This window comes from Trachypithecus francoisi, unplaced genomic scaffold, assembly GCF_009764315.1.
Source record: "Trachypithecus francoisi isolate TF-2019V2 unplaced genomic scaffold, Tfra_2.0 Lachesis_group19, whole genome shotgun sequence".
In the NCBI taxonomy this organism is placed as follows: Eukaryota; Metazoa; Chordata; class Mammalia; order Primates; family Cercopithecidae; genus Trachypithecus; species Trachypithecus francoisi.
The window spans coordinates 31,629,544-31,653,178 of NW_022681464.1; the positions used below are offsets into that span (position 1 = coordinate 31,629,544).

The 23,635-nt window shown below is 39.9% G+C and overlaps 1 protein-coding gene across 5 annotated transcripts in view; it reads left to right on the forward strand.

Annotated features, from left to right (window-relative positions):
* OSBPL1A (oxysterol binding protein like 1A) overlaps positions 1–23,635 on the forward strand; it is a 232,556-nt gene that overhangs the window by 92,061 nt on the left and 116,860 nt on the right. For all 5 annotated transcript variants that reach the window (XM_033178095.1, XM_033178096.1, XM_033178097.1 and 2 more), the window contains 2 exons: positions 890–971; positions 20,044–20,150. In XM_033178095.1, coding sequence (XP_033033986.1) covers positions 890–971; positions 20,044–20,150 — 189 coding nt within the window. The remainder of the gene's footprint in view (positions 1–889; positions 972–20,043; positions 20,151–23,635) is intronic.

Below are 23,635 nucleotides of genomic sequence, written 5' to 3' on the forward strand. Positions count from 1 at the left end.
TGATTTTACTGTTTATAAGGTCAAGATTCTCAGAATAAATATTTTCTATTTTGATAACCAAGCAAATTTACAATGATAATTTTCTTGCTTATTCTTCCCACCTCTTTAAAGGGAAATGGTATATAAAACTACCTTCAAAATGACATTTTTAATATAATCCATGGATTTGACTCATCTTTCATTTTGGATTTCTAAATCTGCACTAAGATGGGATGCAACTTGCATCATGAAATTCTATATTTATGTTTTTTTGTTTTTTTTTTTTTTGCCTTTAGGGATCTAAAAATGTAGACCTTTCAAATTACAAGGAAGAATGCTTTCTATAACTGAATTTACCTTATTTTCAGAAGCTTTGACACACTAAGAAAATGTCCTTTTTGGTCTGATGATGTGGGGGCTGTATGCACTTACATTGCTGAATGAGAATCAGTTTGTGGTTTCCAAATGTTAGGACCATCTGGAATTTTTTGTTTTTTTTGAACAAAACAGTTTTTAAAATACATTTTTAAGAAATGCATTTTATAATTTCTTGATGAATTTCATCAGGCCTACTAAAAGTGTTAATAAATCAGAGAATTTTAATTCCTCAGATATACATGGCGTAATGAGATAGTAATAGTAACTGATGCAATTGTATGGTATCTGCACAACAGATGTTGAATGTATTTAAAACTTAAAAATATTTATTTTTACTTTATACTTGATTAACTAAATGTTATATTCAGTTTACAAGGAAATTTTCTCTCACCTTTTTTTTCTCTGTAAGACATATGTCTCTATTATGGTGTATCAATCTATGTACTGAAAGTTTTGGTAGAAACATTAAAGCATAAGTAATGTAAAAATCTTTTATTAGTTTGTTTTAATTTTGTCTTTTCTTTTTTTGCAGAAAGCACAGTCATGCCAACAGCGACTAGATAGGGAAATTTCCAACTTTCTCAAAATGATTAAGGAGTATGACATGGCTAAAGGTAAATAGACAAACACTATCTCTAAAATCACTCTTTAACACATAGGTATTGACCCGTTGTAGTTTTGTTTGACTTCATTGTTAAATAGTTTTTGGTTTTGAATTCAGAGTTATATTTGATTAAACTATTTTGAAATTCTAAAAGGGCATTTTAAAGTTGCTACTCACAGAGGATGCTTGCTTTAGAGATTAATGATGTTTTTATTCTTTTTAAAAAAAATAAATTTAAAGTTAATGTTTTTGGCCTGTAAATTAATTTTGGCTACAGAATGAGAATTCAGCTTATGAATCCCAGAAGACTTGGGTTTTGGAGTCAGGATGTCTAAAGCTTGAGGCTGGGCACGGTGGCATGTGGATCACGTGAGGTCAGGAGTTCGAGACCAGCCTGGCCAACATTGTGAAACCCTGTCTCTACTAAAAATATAAAAATTAGCCACATGTGGTGGCATGTGCTTGTAACCCCACCTACTCGGGGGGCTGAGGAGAATCGCTTGAACCCAGGAGACGGAGGTTGCAGTGAGCCGAGATTGTGCCGGCGCACCCTAGCCTGGGTGACAGAGCAAGACTCTGTCTCTCTCTCTCTCTCTCTCTCTCTCTCTCTCTCACACACACACACACACACACACACACACACACACATATACACACACAAAGAATGTCTTAGGCTTGAATCCTTACTCTTCCACTTACTGACTGTTACTTTGAACAATACTTTTAACTCTTGCGAGTTTCACTGCCCTCATCCCTAAAATAAATAAGTTGGTTGTTTTCAGGCCTTGGCCTTTTATGATTCTACAAACATATATATGATCTTGTCTAGCTAATTATTAATCTTCCTTTCAGTAATAACTTCTTATGTCTTCATTCTCTATTATGAGTTATCAGGAGTTGACTATAAATAGCCTACAAGGCCAGGCACAGTGGCTCACACCTGTAATCCTAGCACTTTGGGAGGCCAAGGTGGGTGGATCAACTGAGGTCAGGAGTTCAAGACAAGCATGGCCAACATGGTGAAACTCTGTTTCTACTAAAGATACAAAAATTAGCTGGGTGTGGTGGCACATGCCTATAACCACTACTCGAGAGGCTGAGGCAGGAGAATTGCTTGAACCCGGAAGGCTGATATGGCAGTGACCTGAGATCGTCCCAGTGCACTCCAGCCTGGGTGACAGAGGGAGACTGTGTCTCAAAAAAAAAGAAAAAAAAAAAGTCTACAAATCAAACATAAGCTTTGAGAAAAAGGTACCTATTCCTGTGTAAATTTAAAAATTATGTTTCTTAAACTCTTAACGGATGCTTAGACTTTAGCCACGATGCATATATAAATGACTTCACTAAAGTATAAATGATGTAGTTATTTGTGAGTCTATGAGTAACTTTTTTTTTTTTTTTTTTGAGACGGAGTCTTGCTCTGCCTCCCAGGCTGGAGTACAGTGGCATGATCTTGGCTCACTGCAAGCCCCGCCTCCTGGGTTCACGCCATTCTCATGCCTTGGCCTCCCGAGTAGCTGGGACTACAGGCGCCTGCTGCCACACCCGGCTAATTTTTTTTTTGTATTTTTAGTAGAGACGGGGTTTCACTGTGTTAGCCAGGGTGATCTCGATCTCCTGACCTCGTGATCCGCCCGCCTCGGCCTCCCAAAGAGCTGGGATTACAGGCATGAGCCACCGTACCCGGCCATGATTAACTATTTTAATCACTTGTTAGTTTCCTTTAGTTGATTCCAAGATTCAGTTTCTATATTTCCAGGGAGTGTGAGGAAATGTTAATATTACAGTAAATGGACCATAAGTATTCTGTATCTGTCCAAGTGTACCTATGGCATCTCTTTACTTCAGTTGAACAAACATATATTTTTATCAGCAGTGATAGCTTTGGGAAGGACGGTGGTTAGGTTATTTTGATTATTAGTTGCAGGCTGGAATATTATATTACTTAGCACTGTTCATTTTCAATGGACTTTAAGATAATAACAGCATCATTAGGTATAATTCACATAACAGAATTCACACATGTAAAGTGTACAATTCAGTGGTTTTACTCTATTCATAGAGCTATGCAACTATGACTGTCAGTGAGCTTTTAAAACACATCAAGAACTACCAAAAAGTAGGAAGATTTAAAAGATGTAGAAACATTTTAAAGATGTAGAAAAAGACAACTTTTAAAAGATGTAGAAAAAGTCCAGTGATATGGAATATGAAGATTAATTCATTTAACCTGGACTAAATCAATAAATTATATTAGAATTACAACCAAATTAAGTTTTAAAAAGAATCTTGAGTCAAATATCTTGTTTCAGGTTACTTGTATGACATGTCATTCGTAATGATGGTATGCATATCTGTATTAGCAATGATTGAGCAGATAATTAATCCAACTTGGAGAAACTGAGAAATCAACATTGTTTAGAGATATGCATAATATTGATACCACAAAAGAGATGATTATGAACATTTTCTGAAAAATCGGTACAGATAAACTGCATTTCATATAAATAATAAGTAAATAGGGTTAATACCAAAACCAGAAAAGGACACAACAAACAAGGAAAACTACAGACCAATATCCCTGACGAACATAGGTGTAAAAATCCTCAACAAAATATTAGCTAATTGAATCCAACAGCATATCAGAAAGATAATACACCATTATCAGGTGGGTTTTGTACCAGAGGTGCAGGGATGGTTTAATATGTGCAAGTTAATAAATATGATATATCACAAACAATTAAAAGTAAAAACCATGTGATCACCTCAGTAGATGCAGAAAAAGCATTTGATAAAATCCAGCATCCCTTTATGTTAAAAGCTCTTAATAAACTAGGCATAGAAGGAACTTACCTCAAAATAATAAAAGCCACAAATGACAAACCCATAGCCAACATCATACTGAATAGGGAAAAATTGAAAGCATTCCCTCTAAGAACTGAAATAAGAAAAGGATGCTCGCTTTTACCACTTCCTATTCAATGTAGTACTGGAAGTCCTAGCCAGAGCAGTCAGTTAAAAGAAAGAAATAGGCCAGGCGTGGTGGCTCACGCCTATAATCCCAGCACTTTGGGAGGCCGAGGCGGGCAGATCACGAGGTCAGGAGATCGAGGCCATCCTGGCTAACATGGTGAAACCCCGTCTCTACTAAAAATACAAAAAATTAACCCAGTATGGTGGTGTGCACCTGTAGTCCCAGCTACTCAGAAGGCTAAGGCAGGAGAATGGCGTGAACCCGGGAGGTGGAGCTTGCAGTGAGCCGAGATCGCACCACTGCACTCCAGCCTTGGGGACAGAGAAAGACTCCGTCTCAAAAAAAAAAAAAAAAAGAAAGGCATCTAAGTGGAAAAGAGGAAGTCAAACTAGTGTTGTTTGCTGATGATATGATCACGCACCTAGAAAACCCTAAAGACTCATCCAAAAGACTCCTAGATCTCATAAACAAATTCAGTAAAGTCTCAGGTTACGAAATCAATGTGTACAAATCAGTAGCACAGCTGTACAGCAACAGCGACCAAGCTGAGAATCAAATCAAGAAGTCAATCCCTTTTACAACTGCTGCAAAAAAATAAAATACCTAGGAATGTGCTTAGCCAAGGAGGTGAAAACTCTCTACAAGGAAAACTACAAAACACTGCTGAAAGAAATCATAGATGACACAAACAAATGGAAACATATCTTATGGTCATGGATGGGAAGAATCACTATTGTGAAAATGACCATACTGCCCAAAGCAATTTACAGATGAAATGCAATTCCCATCAAAATACCATCACAACTTTTCACAGAACTAGAAAAAAAAAATCTTAAAATTTGTATGGAACCCCAAAAGAACCTGAAGAGCCAAAGTAATACTAAGAAGAACAAGTCTGGAAGTATCACATTATTGGACTTTAAATTATACTAGAGGGCTCTAGTTACCAAAAACAGCATGGTTATGTTATAAATAAATAAATAAGGCTCTTAGACTAGTGAAACAGCATAAAACCAAATATTATAAATATATATAATAAAACCAAATATTATACAGCCAACTGATCTTTGACAAAGCATACAAAAACATAAATTGGGGAAAGGACAGCCTATTTAATTTATATAGCCTTTCCCCAAAATAGGCTGTCCTTTCACCAGTTTATATGCTGGGATAATTGGCAAGCCACATGTAGAAGAATGAAAGTGGATCCCATCTCTATCTTACATAAAAATCAACTCAAGATGGATCAAAGACTTAATTCTAAGACCTGAAAGCATAACTATTCTAGAAGATAACATTTGGAAACCTCCTTGCTGTCCTCAGATTTCACCCTTCCCCCTACAGCTTCTGCCCCAAATCCTCCCAAAGTGTCAGTGGATTGATGTCCTTTGCTGGAAACATCCAGTGGCTTCCAGATCCTCTCACTTGGATTGAGAGACAGAGTCCTTCTAATGACCTGCAGAGCCTTCCAGCCCCTTCCACCTCTCAGCCCCCCACCTCCCAGTTCCCTTTCTGACTCCTCTCCAGCCTCATTGGCCTTGCTGTGCTTCAGACAGGCCCGGCTTATGCCTGCCTGGGGCTTTTCATGAGCCACTCCCTCTTCTGGAAGGCTTTTCCCCTGAGTGGCGTAGTCACTCTCTTCCTTCCTTCCCTAGGCCTTTCTTCAAAAGCTGCCTGCACACGGAGACTTTTCCTGGCCTCCTGCGCTGGTTTGCTCCTCCTGGTCCGCTCTGTCCTGCTTTGTGTATTGCAGCCTCAGCCCTGGGGCTTCTTGGCCCTTGGACTTGTGATTGGATTGAGCAAATGGGAGGCTTTGTCCGGAGACCCGCGGAGGGACGCGAGGGAAAATCCTTTCAGGGCTTTATCTTCATTCCCTCCAGCCGGACTGTGGTTCCGCAGTGCTGCTGGGTCCCTCTAACCTGGCCACTGTCGTCTTCTAGACTTCAGCTCTTGCTGGGCTTAGCAATACTGTCCTCTTCCCTTTCCCGCTCTGTGCCAGGGTGGTAACTGTGTCCTGCACGCCAGTCTCTGTTACTTCAACCCTCCTCACCTTTGTGAGCAAATTCCTCTTCAAATTCTTCTCAGTTAACGTTTTTCTTTTTCCTTTTATTTTTATTTATTTATTTTTTTTTGAGACGGAGTCTCGCTCTGTCTCCCGGGCTGGAGTGCAGTGGCCAGATCTCAGCTCACTGCAAGCTCCGCCTCCCGGGTTCACGCCATTCTCCTGTCTCAGCCTCCTGAGTAGCTGGGACTACAGGCGCCCGCCACCTCGCCCGGCTAGTTTTTTGTATTTTTTTTAGTAGAGACGGGGTTTTACCGTGTTAGCCAGGATGGTCTCAATCTCCTGACCTCGTGATCCACCCATCTCGGCCTCCCAAAGTGCTGGGATTACAGGCTTGAGCCACCGCGCCCGGCCTCCTTTTGTTTTTTTTGAAATGGGTGTCTGTCTCTGTTGCCCAGGCTGGAGGCAGTGGTGAATCTTGGCCCACCGCAACCTCCGCCCCCCAGGTTCAAGCGATTCTCCTGCCTCAGCTTCCTGAGTAGTTGGGACCACAGGCGTGAGCCACCAGGCCTGGCTAACTTATATATTTTTAGTAGAGAGGGAGTTTCACCATGTTGGGGAGGCTGGCCTCGAACTCCTGAACTCAAGTGATCCACCCTCTTCAGCCTTCCAAAGTACTGGGATTACAAGCGTGAGCCACTGTTCCTGGACCTCAGTTACCTTTGAGCAGGCCAGCTTTTCCCAGCTGAGACTCTTAACTGATACCTCATCCTCTGAAGTTCACTTCCCTTCAGCACTTGTTACCCATCTACCTTGCCATAGTTTCTTTTTGTTACTTCTCAGACTTCCTGTGAGCCTGTGTAGTTGATTGCCTGCCTTTCCCACCAGGGTATAAACTTTAGGGCAGGGATTTTTACCTGTTTGCTGATTATCTGTGGTACCTCAACAAAACTTGGCATGTGATGGGGGTCTCTCTCTCCTCTCTCTCTCTGGCCGTCTCTCTTTCTCTCTCTCTTCTGTGTGATGAATGAGTGAATGAAATGAATGACCTACTTATCTAGCTTAAATTTATACCTTAGATCTCTCAAACTCAGGGAGGAACAAATAATAAATTTCTGTCAAGTTAGTAAATTTAAAGATTGTACAAGTCAAAGAGACCTTTTAGAGACATGAAATAGGGAAGAAACCATCAGAACTGTGGCATATTTTACATTCTTTTGCCAAGAGGGGTTCCACAGTTAATGCCACTGATTTTTATATTTTGCGCCTCTCCCCTGAATTCTGTTTTTTTTTTTTTTTTTCTGAGGCAAATCTTTGAGTAATTCTTTCATTGGGGGTCTGTGAGTAGAAGAATTTCTACCTTATCTGAGTCTTTATTTCACCCTTATTGGGTTGTAGTTATCTTCCACTAGCATTTTGAAGATGTGATTGCAACTTCTTCTGACTTCTGATATTTTCTTTTTTCTTTTCGAGACAGAGTTTCGCTGTTGCCCAGGCTGGAGTGCAGTGGCGCAGTCTTGGCTCACTGCAGCCTCTGTCTCCTGGGTTCAAGCAATTCTCCTGCCTCAGCCTACTGAGTAGCAGGGATTACAGGTGCGCCCACCACCACGCCCGGCTAATTTATTTCATTTTATTTTTTCATAGAGACGGGGTTTCACCATGTTGGCCAGACTGGTCTCGAACTCCTGACCTCAGGTGATCCACCCACCTCAGCCTCCCACAGTGCTGGGATTACAAGCAGTCTCTCTGTTTTGTTTTTTTTTTTTTTTTTTTCTCTCCCCTCTTGTTACTACAAAGATTTTCACTTTGTTTTTGGTATTCTGCAGTTTTATTCTGTCTCTGGGTTTGGATTTTGTTGTTCTGTAGGTTGCTTGAAACTCTGTTGTTAAATTCAAGGACTCATTTATTATCTTTCTTTAAGTTAGAAAAGTTCTTAGCTATTATCTCTTCCAATTTTACTTTATCATTCTTTATATTCTCTCCTGCCAGAACTCTTAATAGACATATGTTGAGCCTTCTCGTTCTGTCCTCCTACCTCATTTCTCATTCCATTTCTTTCTGTTGCATTCTGAGTACTTTTCTCAGATCTATTTTCTAGCTTTAGTGTTTCTCAATTTAGTCCGTTTTTCTGCTTAATCTTTTGACTTTCTACTTTCTAATCTTAGTGACTGTATTTTATAATTCTAGAAATTTTAGGTGGTGGTTTTAAAAATGTGTTATTTTTCCCCATAGTGACATGTTTTTTTATATTACATGCATTCCTAATTTTATCTCTAACAACTTCAGACATATTAATTTAAAGCCTTTTTTCAGAATGTTTTTATACCTCAAGTTGTTGCACAGCTGAGTCTTTCGTTTCTTCTGCTGCATGTCCATCACAATGGGTTGTAACTTTATGGAGAGCTCATCTTCAGTGGAGCTTGTGGTTTTTGTTTGTTTGTTTGTTTGTTTTTGTTTTGTTTTTGTTTTTCCTGCTTCTTTGGTTTGGAGGTCTCCATAGAGTAGTTTTGTGTGTGTTGCTGTTGAGGCTGTAAAGGTTTCTCTGCTTCTGGGCTACTAGTTTTCAATTTGGATTTCATATCTAGGCATGCTACAAGCTAAGGGCTTCAGTTTCTCAGGTTTCCCACCCAGAGCTTAGGCAAGAAAGTGTCCTTCTTCCCTGAATCCCTGAGCACAAGGGCAGTTTTCTACTCCCACTGTCACTAGGGGTCTGCCCCCTTAGCAGGCCTTACCCACTTGATTTGGAAGGCCAAAGCCACATACCTTCCATTCATGTAGCTGTAAAATCTCATCTATTTTTGTTGTTGTTGTTGTGTTTTCTTGTTTGTTTGTTTTTTGGAGACAGAGTCTCGCTGTGTCGCCCAGGCTGGAGCGCAGTGGCATGATCTCGGCTCACTGCAACCTCTGCCTCCCGGGTTCAAGCGATACTAGCACACACCGCCACACCTACTAAAAAAAAAAAACTTTTGTATTTTTAGTAGAGACGGGGTTTTACCATGTCACCCAGGCTGGTTTTGAACTCCTGAGCTCAGGCAATCCACCTGCCTCGGCCTCCCAAAGTGCTGGAATTAACAGGAGTGAGCCACTGTGTCCGGCCGGGCTCATCTGTTAATCTTCTGGGTGTATGTTCTGTCTGACACCCACCTCTATGCTTGGCCTTACTAGCAGGCATCGCTGGTTAGGCCTCTTGCATCAGCCTTGCCTTGTGTTTGTTTCTTTCTTTCTAGCATATCTGGGGATTTTATTCTTTCAAACTCTGCACTATGTTATTTTACTGATTTATTCGGTGTCTTTATGGATTGTGATTGGAGAGATGGTCCCATCAGCCTAGTCTGCCAGGTACCACCAGTGTCCCATGCTCTTTCTAATATAAAACATGTCAGTACTCTACAATTTATATTATCTAGTATAAAGCAAACACATATATCCTTTTTTTGTACATTGTCCTGTGTAGTTGATGTATAGACAGTCCCTAACTTACAATAGTTCAACTTACAATTTTTCAACTTTACAATAGCATGAAAGTGACATTTTCAGTTCATGGTGGGTTTATTGGGATACAACAATATTGTAAGTTGGGGAGCATCTGTATTAACTTATTTGTGCCTAATAACAGCCCTATGCAGTATATACAACTATTCTTTCCATTTAACAGATAAGTTAACTGAGGCACAGGGAGCTTATATAACTTACTTAAGGTCACAGAGCTTATAAAAATCAGAGTTAGCATTTGGCCCTGTGCACCCTGGCTCCAGAGTGTGTTCTTAACCAATAAACAGGTTGGCATGGTGGCTCATGCCTGTAATCCCAGCACTTTGGGAAGCTGAGGTGGCGGATCACCTGCGGTCAGGAGTTTGAGACCAGCCTGCCCAACATGGCGAAACCCCATCTCTACTAAAAAATACAAAACTTGGCCGAATGTTGTGGCGTGTGCCTGTAATTTCAGCCATTTGATCCTGAGGCAGGAGAATCGCTTAAACCCAGGAGGCGGGGGGGTTACAGTGAGCCAAGATCATGCCATTGCATTGCAGCCTGGGTGACAGAGCCAAACTCCATCTCAAAAAAAAAAAAAAAAAAACAGGAAAAAACAAAAACAGTCTGGAATGAATATCAAGAATTCAGTGTTGACCCCTGAACATTTGATCTAGGAACAAGAGAAGATTTGCAGATTTATAACTAGATCTACAATGTAAGGTAGAATTTATTGAGGACAATTACATTAGCTTGGCTGTTGTAGTTCAGGCGGTGTTTAAATCTTCATTGTCTTCTATTCAGAAGTTCAAGGGTAGAGTGGGATTGATGTAGAGCAGGAGTTTCCATTGCACAACAAAAAAATCTCCCTTTTTTGCTGTTCTTTTTTTTTTCTTCTTCTTCTTCTCTTTTCTTTTCTTTTCTTTTTTTTTTTTTTAAGATGGAGTCTCACTCTGTCGCCGGGGCTGGAGTGCAGTGGCCGGATCTCAGCTCACTGCAAGCTCCGCCTCCCGGGTTCACGCCATTCTCCTGCCTCAGCCTCCCGAGTAGCTGGAACTACAGGCGCCCGCCACCTCACCCGGCTAGTTTTTTGTATTTTTTAGTAGAGACGGGGTTTCACCGTGTTAGCCAGGATGGTCTCGATCTCCTGACCTCGTGATCCGCCCGTCTCGGCCTCCCAAAGTGCTGGGATTACAGGCTTGAGCCACCGCGCCCGGCCTCTTCTTCTCTTTTCTTGTCCTCATTCTTTCAGTTCTTCATCACCAAAAATACATCATCAATTCACTCAATTTCCCAAGACCAAACTTTGGAGTCATTGTACTTCTCTTTCTCCAAATATATTTTGTTGATCAGTTCTCCCATTCAAGTACTAACCAGGCTTGACCCTGCTTAGCTTCCAAGATTAGCTGAGATTGGGTGTGTTCAGGCTATAGATAGTCCTGTCTCTTAATATCGCTCTACTTTGTTTCTCTTCCTATGTCCCCCTACCATTATGCTAAAATAGGCCATAGCCATCTTTCCCATTGATTACCACAGCTTCTTGGCTGACCACACTGCCTCCACTCTTTTTTTTTTTTTTTTTTTTTTTTAAGGCAGAGTCTTGCTCCGTCACCCAGGCTAGAGTACAACGGCCAATCTTGGCTCACTGCAACCTCTGCGCCCAGGGTTCAAGTGATTCTCCTGCCCCAACCTCCCAAGAAGCTGGGATTACAGGTGCATGCCACCATGCCCAGCTAATTTTTGTATTTTTAGTAGAGACAGTGTTTCACCATGTTGACCAGGCTGGTCTCGAACTTCTGACCTCAGGTGATCCACCTGCCTTGGCCTCCCAAAGTGCTGGGATTACAGGTATTAGCCACCGCACCCAGTCCTGCCTCCACTCTTATATTCCTTCATTTACCTCCATGGAATATTCCACAGAGTAGTTAGATGCTTCTGAAACACAAATTGGAATTGTCACATCCTTAACAGAAGCATTCAGTGCCTTAGGGTATAATCTAAACTCTAAGTTGACTGACTTTATGACCTGTATGTCTACTCACTTCAGCTGCTTCCTCTGTTAGCTATTCCTTCCTTCCTTCCTTCTACACTCTGTGCAGCAACAGTGACCTTTTCTCATGCTTTTGGGTCTTAGCATATGTTGTTTCCAAGGTAGGAAATCACTTTTTCTAGTCTTTTACATGTAGTTTTCAGAAACTTCTCCTTAACTTCTCTAAGAGTAGGCTAAATGTTCTTACGTGTTTTCGGATCACCCTGCACTTTCTCTACCATAGCACTAGCCACTCTTTAATGTAATGCTTCCTGTTTCCATTTCTCTCTCTGGGCAGGCCCAGCCTCCTCAGGTGTTAGAAGGGACAGGAAGAGCAAGCAAAGGTACAGGCAACAACAGTTGCCCCTATTCAGGTGTGTTTTACGGGGTACTGGAGAGCGAGCTTCTGTCTTTGGTCCAAGCTTTCTTTCAGGCAGCAAGATTGAAGAGTCCAATAGGTGAGGCAGTGTGGCTATGAGACTAAGTGATTTATTGCTCACTTTCACTTCTGCCAAAGTCTATTTTATTTTATTTTAATTTTTGAGACAGAATCTCTCTGCTTTGCCCAGGCTGGAGTGCAGTGGCATGATCTCGGCTCATTGCAACCTCTGCCTCCCAGTTCAAGCAATTCTCCTGCCTCAGCCTCCCGACTAGCTGGGATTACAGGCAAGTACCACCTCACCGAGCTAATTTTTGTGTTTTTAGTAGAGACAGGGTTTCGCCATGTTGGCCAGGTTGGTCTGGAACTCCTGACCTCAGGTGATCTGCCTGCCTTGGCCTCCCAAAGTGCTGGGATGACAGGCATGAGCCACCATGCCCAGCCCACTTCTGCCCAAGTCTAGAAGACAGGCAAGTCATACCCTGAAGCTCTCTCAAGCACTCAGAGTGGATTAACTCTAATGTGTCATCCAGTTCTGCACCTTTTTCTTTGTGGCAGAGACCTTCCCAAGACTCCTGCCTTGACCTTGGCCACAGGTGGCTCTTCCTAGATCATATGTGGCTCAACCCTAGTTACCATTTACTTCATTGACTCTGTTTTTCTCATAAGGCCATTACTGTAAGGTGAGGAACCCATTGGACAATTCAATCAGAAGTGATACAAATCCAATTATATCCTCTGATGAAGATTTTACTCGGTTTGATTAAAATTAATCTTCCTTATTGCCTCACTTCATTCTCATTTGCAAGAGAGTGCAAAACACATTCTGTAGTTCTGCTGGCTTCTTTCCTGTTTTGTTTGACTCCAGGTCTTTGTGACTTGTACTCTTTTCTAAATTTTTAAATGTAATTATTTTTTCCAAATAAATATCCCTCTCCTCTTACTCTTCTAAAGTCTCCCTTTGATCAGTATTATTCTTTCAATAGGAATTGTTTTATTTGCCATTTTCCTTGCTAGACAGCAAGCTCTGTAAAAACAAAGACTGACTGTCCTACTTACCCCTTTTTCTCCAGCACCTAGCTGGTGCCTGCCACACAATTGCCACTCCATAACTGGCAGATGAAAACTTCTCACCTTGCTAGAGTTCTCATTGATCATAATTCTGAAACTATCTTCCCTCAGGACTAGTATTTTTGGCACTCTATTTTAGAAGTGTTTGTTTTATTGGGTTTATATTTAGCAATAAAAAAAAGTTCCTTGTTCTTTAAGATCCAACTTAAGTGCAGCATCTTTTCATCAAACTATAGATTACTCTAGTCCATAATAACAATGCTCTTCTCTGAAATTTTAATATATATATATATATTTTTTGAGACGGAGTCTTGCTCTGTATCCCAGGCCGGAGTGCAGTGGCGTGATCTCTGCTCACTGCAACCTCTGCCTCGCGGGTCCCGGTTCAAGCAATTCTCCTGCCTCAGTCTCCTGAGTAGCTGGGATTACAGGCATGCACCACCATGCCCAGCTATTCTTTTTTTTTTTTTTTTGTATTTTTAGTAGAAACAGGGTTTCACCATGTTGGCCAGGCTGGTCTTGAACTCCTGACCTCGTGATCCTCCCGCCTCGGCCTCCCAAAGTGCTGGGATTACAGACATGAGCCACTGTGCCTGGCCTCTGAAATTTTAATGTTTTTTAGAAGCATGCGCAACTTGCTAGTTATGTCTCACAACATCCCTGATATATCTTTTTATTAGTCATTTAATACATGGCACTTTGAGCTATATATTTTATATCCTCCAGTGTAATGAATGTAAATTATATAGATGTGGATATATAGATAAAATGGTCAGAGGTACTTCTTCAGTGGATGATTGTATTCAAGGTAGTCATTTTAATTTCAACAAAAAATAGATTTATATTTTTATGTCTTTCAGCATGACCTCTTTTGATATTTTTCAAGTTATAGTTTTATGGAGTAGAAGTTTTTAGAAGGTTAGTTGATTTTTATGTGCAAACATTGTTTCCCTGTTTTGAAAAGAGTACTAATTTTCATTGAAGCATTTATATAATTCCAATCTGATATGAAAGTCCCTTTTATTTATTTTTTGAGACGGAGTCTTGCTCTGTCACCCAGGCTGGAGTGCAGTGGCGCGATCTTGGCTCACTGCAGCCTCTGCCTCCTGGGTTCAAGTGATTCTCCTGCCTCAGCCTCCTAGGTAGCTGGGAGTACAGGCGCACACCATGACGCCCGGCTAATTTTTGTTTTTAGTGGACACGAGGTTTCACTATGTTAGCCAGGCTGGTCTCGAATTCCTGACCTCAGGTGATCCGCACACCTCGGCCTCCCAAAGTGCTGGGATTACAAGTGTGAACCACCATGCCCGGCCTTGAAAGTCCATTTTAAAATGGACTTTGCTCATTCAGGTGAGATCAGGTCTTTCATGTATAAAGTCATTATGTATTGCATTTTTTTACACCACAGAAGAGAAATCATCCCATTTTGTCGTTATTTTCTGTATTTTCTCTGATGTTTAGCTTTGTCACTAGATTTTGTAGCTTTTGGACTATTTAGTCTCTCTCCTGTTTGTGTTTAATTATTTTAAAAAGCCACATACATATTCAAGGCAGCACCATTACCAGAAGGGCAAGGATGGGGAAATAAAATGCCTTCATCCAGTTTTTTTCTTGTAAATACTTGTCCGAAATGATGGAAATATTTTAGTTAAATGTTCAAAAACAGGCATATATATATATATATGTTTTTTTTTTTTCTTTTCTTTTTGAGACGGAGTCTCACTCTGTTACCCAGGCTAGAGTGCACTGGCGCGATCTCGGCTCACTGCAAGCTCCGCCTCCTGAGTTCACGCCATTCTCCTGCCTCAGCCTCCCCAGTAGCTGGGACTACAGGCGCCCGCCACCACGACCGGCTAATTTTTTTGTATTTTTAGCAGAGACGGGGTTTCACCGTGTTAGCCAGGATGGTCTCTATCTCCTGACCTGCCTGCCTCGGCCTCCCAAAGTGCTGGGATTACAAGTGTGAACCACCATGCCCGGCCTTGAAAGTCCATTTTAAAATGGACTTTGCTCATTCAGGTGAGATCAGGTCTTTCATGTATAAAGTCATTATGTATTGCATTTTTTTACACCACAGAAGAGAAATCATCCCATTTTGTCGTTATTTTCTGTATTTTCTCTGATGTTTAGCTTTGTCACTAGATTTTGTAGCTTTTGGACTATTTAGTCTCTCTCCTGTTTGTGTTTAATTATTTTAAAAAGCCACATACATATTCAAGGCAGCACCATTACCAGAAGGGCAAGGATGGGGAAATAAAATGCCTTCATCCAGTTTTTTTCTTGTAAATACTTGTCCGAAATGATGGAAATATTTTAGTTAAATGTTCAAAAACAGGCATATATATATATATATGTTTTTTTTTTTTTCTTTTCTTTTTGAGACGGAGTCTCACTCTGTTACCCAGGCTAGAGTGCACTGGCGCGATCTCGGCTCACTGCAAGCTCCGCCTCCTGAGTTCACGCCATTCTCCTGCCTCAGCCTCCCCAGTAGCTGGGACTACAGGCGCCCGCCACCACGACCGGCTAATTTTTTTGTATTTTTAGCAGAGACGGGGTTTCACCGTGTTAGCCAGGATGGTCTCTATCTCCTGACCTGCCTGCCTCGGCCTCCCAAAGTGCTGGGATTACAGGCGTGAGCCACTGCGCCTGGCCGCAAAATATATTTTCTTGTGCCACAAGTAAAAAACAAAATGTAGTTAAAAATTACTTATTTCTCAATCTACCCTAATCAACCAACCCATAGTAATATAAATGAAAAAGTTTTCATTTCACATTTTTAAACTAAAGAACCATAATAATTTTAAGGTAAAATATAATACTTGAAGCTATTTGGATTCAGATTATATTTTACATTAAAAGAATTATGGTAGCAAAGGGTGGAATGAGATATTTTATTAGTTTTCTTATTCATTTAATATATTTGAGAGGTTTTATTTTGGCAAAGCTTGGTGTTTGGATGGAGATAAGGAGGTTGAGAGTTTACAGAGGGTGGCAGAGAGACAACATATGTACAATGCCTCACGCACCTATAACAAGTGGGTGTGGCCACTGTTGGAGTCTAGGAGCAGCTATTGTCATGTCCCATGGTGATATTTTGTTGTTGTATTTAGAGACAGGGTCTTGCTCTTTCGCACAGGCTGAAGTGCAGTGGTGTGGTCATAGCTCATTGCAACCTTGAACTCCTGGGCTCAAGTGATCCTCCTGCCTTGACTTCCCAAAGTATTGACATTACAGGCATGAGCCACGGCACCCAGTCTCTACAGTGATATTTAAGGAAGGCTTCCTGGGGGAGAATGGCATTTGAACTAGGCCTTGAAAGAAAATTTTTTTTTTTTTTTTTGTCAAGTAAGATAATTATTTCCAATGTTCAAGTAAGATTTCAGTATTCAGCATTCAACATCCAGTATTCAACAATATTTTGAAAACTGTTTTTAGGTAAACAAACATTTCCAGGAGAACAATCTGGCTGAAACAAATTTAGTTTATTGAGCATCTTAAATGTTAGGCTAAGGAAATGTGGACTTTTTTTTTACACTAGGATAACAGTGGAGGTTATCTGTACAAGGGGTTAATCTGTTCACATAAAGAAACAAGTGTCTTCCCAGTGTTTTAAAAACGTACCCAATTAAAAATTGTTCAGTGTAATCATGAAAAACGACAGATTGTGAGCTTTTTATGTCTCTAAAGTTAAGCTTTTCCAATACGATCTTCTCACAGTTTTCATGACTTTGAAAACATTTTTAGTACAAAAAATAACGTTTTTCCTGAAAATCAACAGCATCAAATTCTTATAGCAGGCCAAATAAGGCAACATACTGGCTTTTTTGCATTTATTCATGACAGTTTAATCTCTAAATATTAACCAGCTAAAACATATTTGCAGTGATTCCCAGTTGGTCACTTTTCTAGAAGCTTAGCAATTTTAATTTTTTTAAATTAACATTATGTAAACATCATTCTATAAGAAACGTGCCAGTGTGAGTTGAATGGACCCTGATGTGCTACACTGCAGTGTGGCATACGGCAAGGTTCAGCAATTCTTACATTGTTCCACTGTGGAAGTTCACTTCAAAAATCTTGTTTTAACACTAGATTGTCAGAGAAATGAGGTAACATTTAACTCTTTTGGACAAAAGAATTCGACACTCTCTTAATGGATTCTTATGAAAAACTCTTTATATATATATATGTACACATACATATATTTGGAATATTTTTTGAAACCTTGCAGAACCAGTATTTTCAAACATTTGTAAGTATTCCTAAGCATGTATTTGAACAATTAATGTTTCTTCATGTTAACAAGTATCTGAAGTTTATGAACTATCTAAAACAAAAACAGGATGATTAAGCTTATGATGGTGTTTAATAAAAGAACATATGAATGGTTATGCTTCTATCTTCCTGTCATTTATGCCCTGAAAGTGGAAAATTACTAGATTACCCAGAAAATTTACGGAAGGCATAGGCTGTGTCTGTTTCTTCTGGTACATCTCCTCAGTACTTGGTCCACAGTTCATGTTGTGACATCTGTTCAGGCACTATTTAAGTCATATGGCACCTAGCATATGGTACTCTCTTTTGCTATTTAGCAACTAAGTAGAGAATAAATCTTCACAATGTGTATCAGAGGTTCAAAATGGAAAATAAAGTCTGTAAAGTCAAATTTGTTTTAGAATATGGTAGTTTTCAATTAGTTGGACTTTATTAAAGAAGCTAACAAGAGAAAACTATTCTGTAAGATGTATTTTGTATGATGTAAACTGTGGTAAAATATCATTTGGCCTTCATATCCGTGTGTGTGTGTGTGTGTGTGTGTGTGTGTGTATGTGTGTATGTATATTTTTTTTTTTTGAGATGGAGTCTCACTCTGTCTCCCAGGCTGGAGTGCAGTGGCACCATCTCCGCTTACTGCAACCTCCACCTCCCGGGTTGAAGCGATTCTCCTGCCTCAGTCTCCCGAGTGGCTGGGATTACAGGCGCCCACCACCATGCCCAGCTAATTTTTGTATTTTTAGTAGAGATGGGGTTTCACCATGTTGGCCATACTGGTCTTGAACAGTAGTATAGAAAACTTGAACTCCTGGGCTCAAGCGATCCTCCTGCCTCAGCCTCTCAAGTAGCTTAGACTACAGGTGCCATGCCCAGCTAATTTTTAAAATTTTATAGAGATGAAGCCTTACTTTTTTGCTCAGGCTAGTCTTGAAATCCTGGCCTCGAGTGATCCTTTTACCTTGGCCTCTCAAAGTGCTGGAGTTACACACATAAGCCACCCTGCCTCGCCCTAGCTATAATCTTGTGTCTTTTAACAAATGTTGTTCTGTCCCCACCTTTTAGTTATTTTTTGATGAAAAGACTTCTTAAATGTTAAGATTTTTATTTGATGGAAGGGACAGATTTAAAGTGTCTTAATGTATAATTAACAAAATATCAGAAACCGTTTCTACTAAGTACATTTCTTTTGCATTAATCTGGACATAATACTTGTTTTTAAGTGATATATATACACTTTGCACCTTCCTCCTCTCAATATTTTGTTTTTGTTTTTTATTTTTAATGAGCAAATGTGTTAAGGTTTTCTTTAGAGGACCAGGGCATATACTGATACTACCATTTCTTTACTCCCAACTTAAACATATACTCAATGGTACTGGACCTTCATAGGAACATATTTTTGAGAGTGAAAAGAACTACTTATGCCAAACAGTGGTTCAAATAGGAAGTAGAGTTAATGCTGTTTTCAGATATGTTAACCACCATGATAACTACAGAATTATTTTTGTTTCTTTTTAGTAGTTGCTTTTGAAGAAAATTACTTATCTACAAAGGAAATGTTAATGTTTTATAAGAAGTGCTGTCAGTCCTTCTTGTCCGTTGTTTTTCTTAAACATTACATTGTTATTTAATTCCGATAAACTTTTTGTTTTGTCTTGGTGCTTCTTGTAGGGCAGTGCTCCCCAACTTTTTTGGCACCAGGGACTGGTTTTGTGGAATACAGTTTTTCCATGGACTCGGGGGTAAGGGTGGGAGTGGGGCTGGGGAGATGGTTTTGGGCTCAAACTGTTCTACCTCAGATCATCAGGCATTAGATTCTCATAAGGAGCCCACGACCTAAATCCCTCATATACACAGTTCGCAATAGGGTTCATGCTCTCGTGAGAATCTAATGCCGCCACTGATGTGACACGAGGCAGAGCTCAGGTGGTGATGCTCACTCACCCTCCGCTCACCTCTTGCTGTGTGGCCGGGTTCCTAGCAGGACCACAGACCAGTACTGATCTGCAGCCCGGGTTTGGGGACTTCTGTTGTAGGGTATAGACCTTTCTAGGATAAGGCTTCATTCTTTCTTTTTCTGTACCAATTTATGTGCCCTAAATAAAGTGTGTGCTTAATAATGATGCCCAAGAAATATATGAGACCGGGCTCAGTGGCTCATGCCTGTAATCCCAGCACTTTGGGAGGCCGAGGTGGGAGGATCATCTGAGGTCAGGAGTTCGAGACCAGCCTGGCCAACATTGTGAAACCCCGTGTCTACTGAAAATACAAACAAAAATTAACCAGGCATGATAGCGTGCGCCTGTAGTCCCATCTACTCTGAAGGCTGAGGCAAGAAAATCTGTTGAACCCAGGAGGTGGAGTTACAATAAGCCGAGATTACTCCACTGTACTCCAGCCTGGGCCACAGAGTGAGACTCTGTCTCAAAAAAAAAAAAAAAAAAAAAAAGTCGGGCGCAATGGCTCACACTTGTAATCCCAGCACTTTGGGAGACTGAGGTGGGCAGATCATGAGGTTAGGAGTTCGAGGCCAGCCTGGCCAATATGGTGAAACCCTGTCTCTACCAAAAATACAAAAATTAGCTGGGTGTGGTGATACGCGCCTGTAGTCCCAGCTACTTGGGAGGCTGAGGCAGAAGAATTGCTTGAAGGCAGGAGGCAGAGGTTGTAGTGAGCCAAGATTGCACCACTGTACTCCAGCCTGGGCAACACAGCGGACTCTGTCTCAAGGAAAAAAAAAAAAAGAAAGAAAAGAAACATATGTTTTGCTTAAGATGGCTAGATGGAAAGATGAGGTTAAGAGATATAAGAGTATTTTTGTGGTCTTAGTTAACCTCAATCCTTAAAATCCCACTCACTGTATTTATTTTTTTATTTATAGAAATGCTTCCATCATTTCTTCAGAAAGTTGAAGTTGTCTCAGAAGCTTCTAGAGAAACTTGTGTAGCTTTGAGTGATTGCCTTAATCTCTTCACTAAACAAGAAAGGGTAGGTAGTTCAGAATTGAATTTGTAAAATGATTGTTTGGATGTTGCATGCGTGGTTGTCCATGAAGTCATTGCTTTCAAATTGTTCAAAGGTAGGAAAATATTAGTATTGACAAAGAAAAGCTTCATTTGTCACCAAAATTTAGAACTTATTTATTATTGATTAAGCAGGATGATATAACTTGTGTTCATATCTTTTGAATTTGTTGATGTAGCCATATTTAATAAGTATACTTAAAATTGATCAACTCAGGATTGTTGTGACACTTCAATAACAGAGATGTGAAAATATTCTAGAAACGGAAGGTCTTTACATTAAAAAATACTTTTATTTAGGAAATAGAGTACTATCATATTTATCTATGTAAACTAAGCTCAATGGATTAAATATTTTTTGTGTTCTTTCCCCTCATTCTCTTACCCTTCAACAGTTTGCCATTTGCTTTTCTAAATATGAGTAAGGGCTGAGCATGGTGGATCATGCCTGTAATTCCAGCATTTTGGGAGGCTGAGGCGGGCAGATCACCTGAAGTCAGGAGTTCGAGACCAGCCTGTCCAACATGATGAAACCCCATCTCTACCAAAAAATACAAAAATTAGGCCAGGCGCAGTGGCTCACGCCTGTAATCCCAGCACTTTGAAGGCTGAGGCAAGCAATCACTTGAGGTCAGGAGTTCGAGACCAGTCTGGCCAACATGATGAAACCCCATCTCTACTAAAAATATAAAAATTTGCCAGGCGTGGTGGCGCACACCTGTAATCCAGCTACTTGGGAGGCTGAGGCACGAGAATCAGTTGAGCCTGGGAGGTGGAGGTTGCAGTAAGCTGAGATTGCACCACTGCACTCCAGCCTGGGTGATGGAGTAGACTCTGTCTCAAAAAAAAATTAGCCAGAGAATCTTTTGAACCCGGGAGGTGGAGGCTGCAGTGAGCCGAGATCGTGCTACTGTAATCCAGCCTGGGTGACAGAGTGAGACCCTATTTCAAAAAAAAAAGAAAAGAAAACCAAATATGAGTAAGAGTGGTATGTTGGATGCTGAGCTATTAGTGATTCTTTTTCAAAGGATTGAAAAGTTACAAAGATGTGTTTTAGTTGCCAGAATTAGGATTTTTCTTGTTTTGCTGTTTTTCCCCTCACTTTTATGATTTCAATGTAAGTCAAGTGTCAATAGGCTTTCTTTTCCATTTTGTTAATTTTTATATATATGTCTAATCTTCAGTATTTTAGATTACGATACCAAATTTCTTATTGTTTTAGTTTACTTGTACCTTTTGGTTAGAGATTAGGTTTCAGGAAAAAGAGAGATGAAATTGCTTTTATATATTTTCCTCTAATACGTAAAGATCTAAAATTTTATTTCCTCATGATTAGAAAGGGATCCTTATGAATTCATATACAATTTCACAGGATCTCACTGTGTCGCCCAGGCTGGAGTGCAGTGGCACAGTCATGGCTCACTGCAGCCTCTGCCCCCTGAGCTCAAGTGATCCTCCTACCTCAGCCTCACAAGTAGCTGGGACTACTGGCCTGCACCATGACGCCCAGCTAATTTTTGCTTTTTTTTTTTTTTTTTTGACATGGGCCTTTCTATGTTGCCCAGGTTGGTCTTGAACTCCTGGATGCAAGCCATCTGCCCGACTCGGCCTCTCAAAGTGCTAGGATTACAGGCATGAGCCACCATGGCGAGCATATACGAATTTTTAAATGCTGTGTTTGCTATATGTAGTACCAATTCCACATATTAATTTATTTGGAAAATAAGACAAATATGGAAATAATAATCATTTAAAACAAACTTACCAGAAGTCTGTTAATAGAATTATATTAACTATCACAGGAAAACATAATTGTTCATTAAACATTTCAAATTGTTGATTTTTTAATACTGTTTGAAAATATCCCTCCTCAGCACTTCTATTTTTGGTGGTTTGCAAATTTCATGTGCAAGTTTATTTAAATAACACATGATTTAGTGTTCTAAATAAATCTGACCAGGATGGTTGCATTCAGAATATCTTTGAAATTAATAAAATATGATATCATAGGATTCATGACATATTTAGTACATTGTAAAACCACATTTCACTCACGTCTCTTATGTGGTACCTAACGGATGTATCGATAGCTTTTTTGTTCTAGAGATGTATGGTTTTAAGGCTGAACATTAGACTGGAAGTAACATGTTATGTTGGTGCATGTTTAATTTCTGAAGCAATCAACCTATTCTATTTTTTAAACTATCTGCTTAAAAAATAGCCTAATTCTCTTTGTGAAAATCTAGATGTGCAAGAGTGTTAGCCTAAAGTTTAGGCTAATTGACGTCTTTTAGCCTCTTAAATTTATCATGAGGATTAAATAAGATAATGTAAGCAAAATACTTAGCATAGTACCAGACACAAAGTAAGCCCTGAATAAAAGTTAACAGTTATTGCAAGGTCATAATTAATTAACATTTGTAGCCTCTCTTTTTTGATAGTATCTTAGAGCTTTTATGTGTGTAACATTGGATTTACCTTGTTTTGGGAGGAAGTAGCATTGTCTAAAGAACTTTTATTTGACCACTATCATTGGAATGATCATGTTGTGTTTCCATCCTTGTTATTTAAATGACACGGCTACTTCACTTCCCTGAACCTTGTGTTCATCTTTAAAATGAGGGAAACCATGTAGCAAGCTTTTAGAAGCACTGGTCTGAAAGTCTGATGGACCCGTTTTAAATCTCAGTCTTTCTCTAACTTTTCTCCAGCTGTGGGACAAGTTTCTGTAAAATGAAAATAAACACCTCAGAGTTGGGTGTAGGCATGAACTCTATGTAGATGAATGATACATATATAGAGTATGTTAGCATAGTACGTGGAACACAGTATTCTGTTTAGTAACTAGCATTTAATGTTTCAAACTTTTGGAATATATTTAAGATATCTTCTGAGTAATTATATGAAATGTCAACTCCATGAAACACTTAGAATCCGTGGGTTTCCTTCTCAACAATAGGATAAACAGTGAGAAGGCACTGCAAAATATTTGAAAGGTAAGTGGCATTTCTAAAGTTAGTCTTTCAAATGCATAAGGATTACAACATAGGAATTTAACAGCGTAATCGAGGTCAGAGTGGTGTAATTATGTGCTGTAATACCTTATTTATCTGGCATTATAAATGACATTTCTCTTATCTGGAAATTTTATTAAAAGAGCAGACATAAGCTTTGAAGACCTACAGACCTGGCTGTAATTCCTGGCTCTGCTATTTACTCTCTTTGACTCAGTTTTAACATACAATCTCCTATTTAAGATGGTGACCAACCCAAGGGATTGTTTTGAAGAGTAAATGCAATCATATTGGTAAAACACCTCTGTAGGGACTGGCACAAAACAGGGATCCGGTAGGTGTAAGTGACCCCAGCCTCCACAGCAGCAACGCTGTTTTTATTCTAGTCTTTTTTGATGGCTGTTATTCTAAATGTTCCACATTTACTTCTTAATCT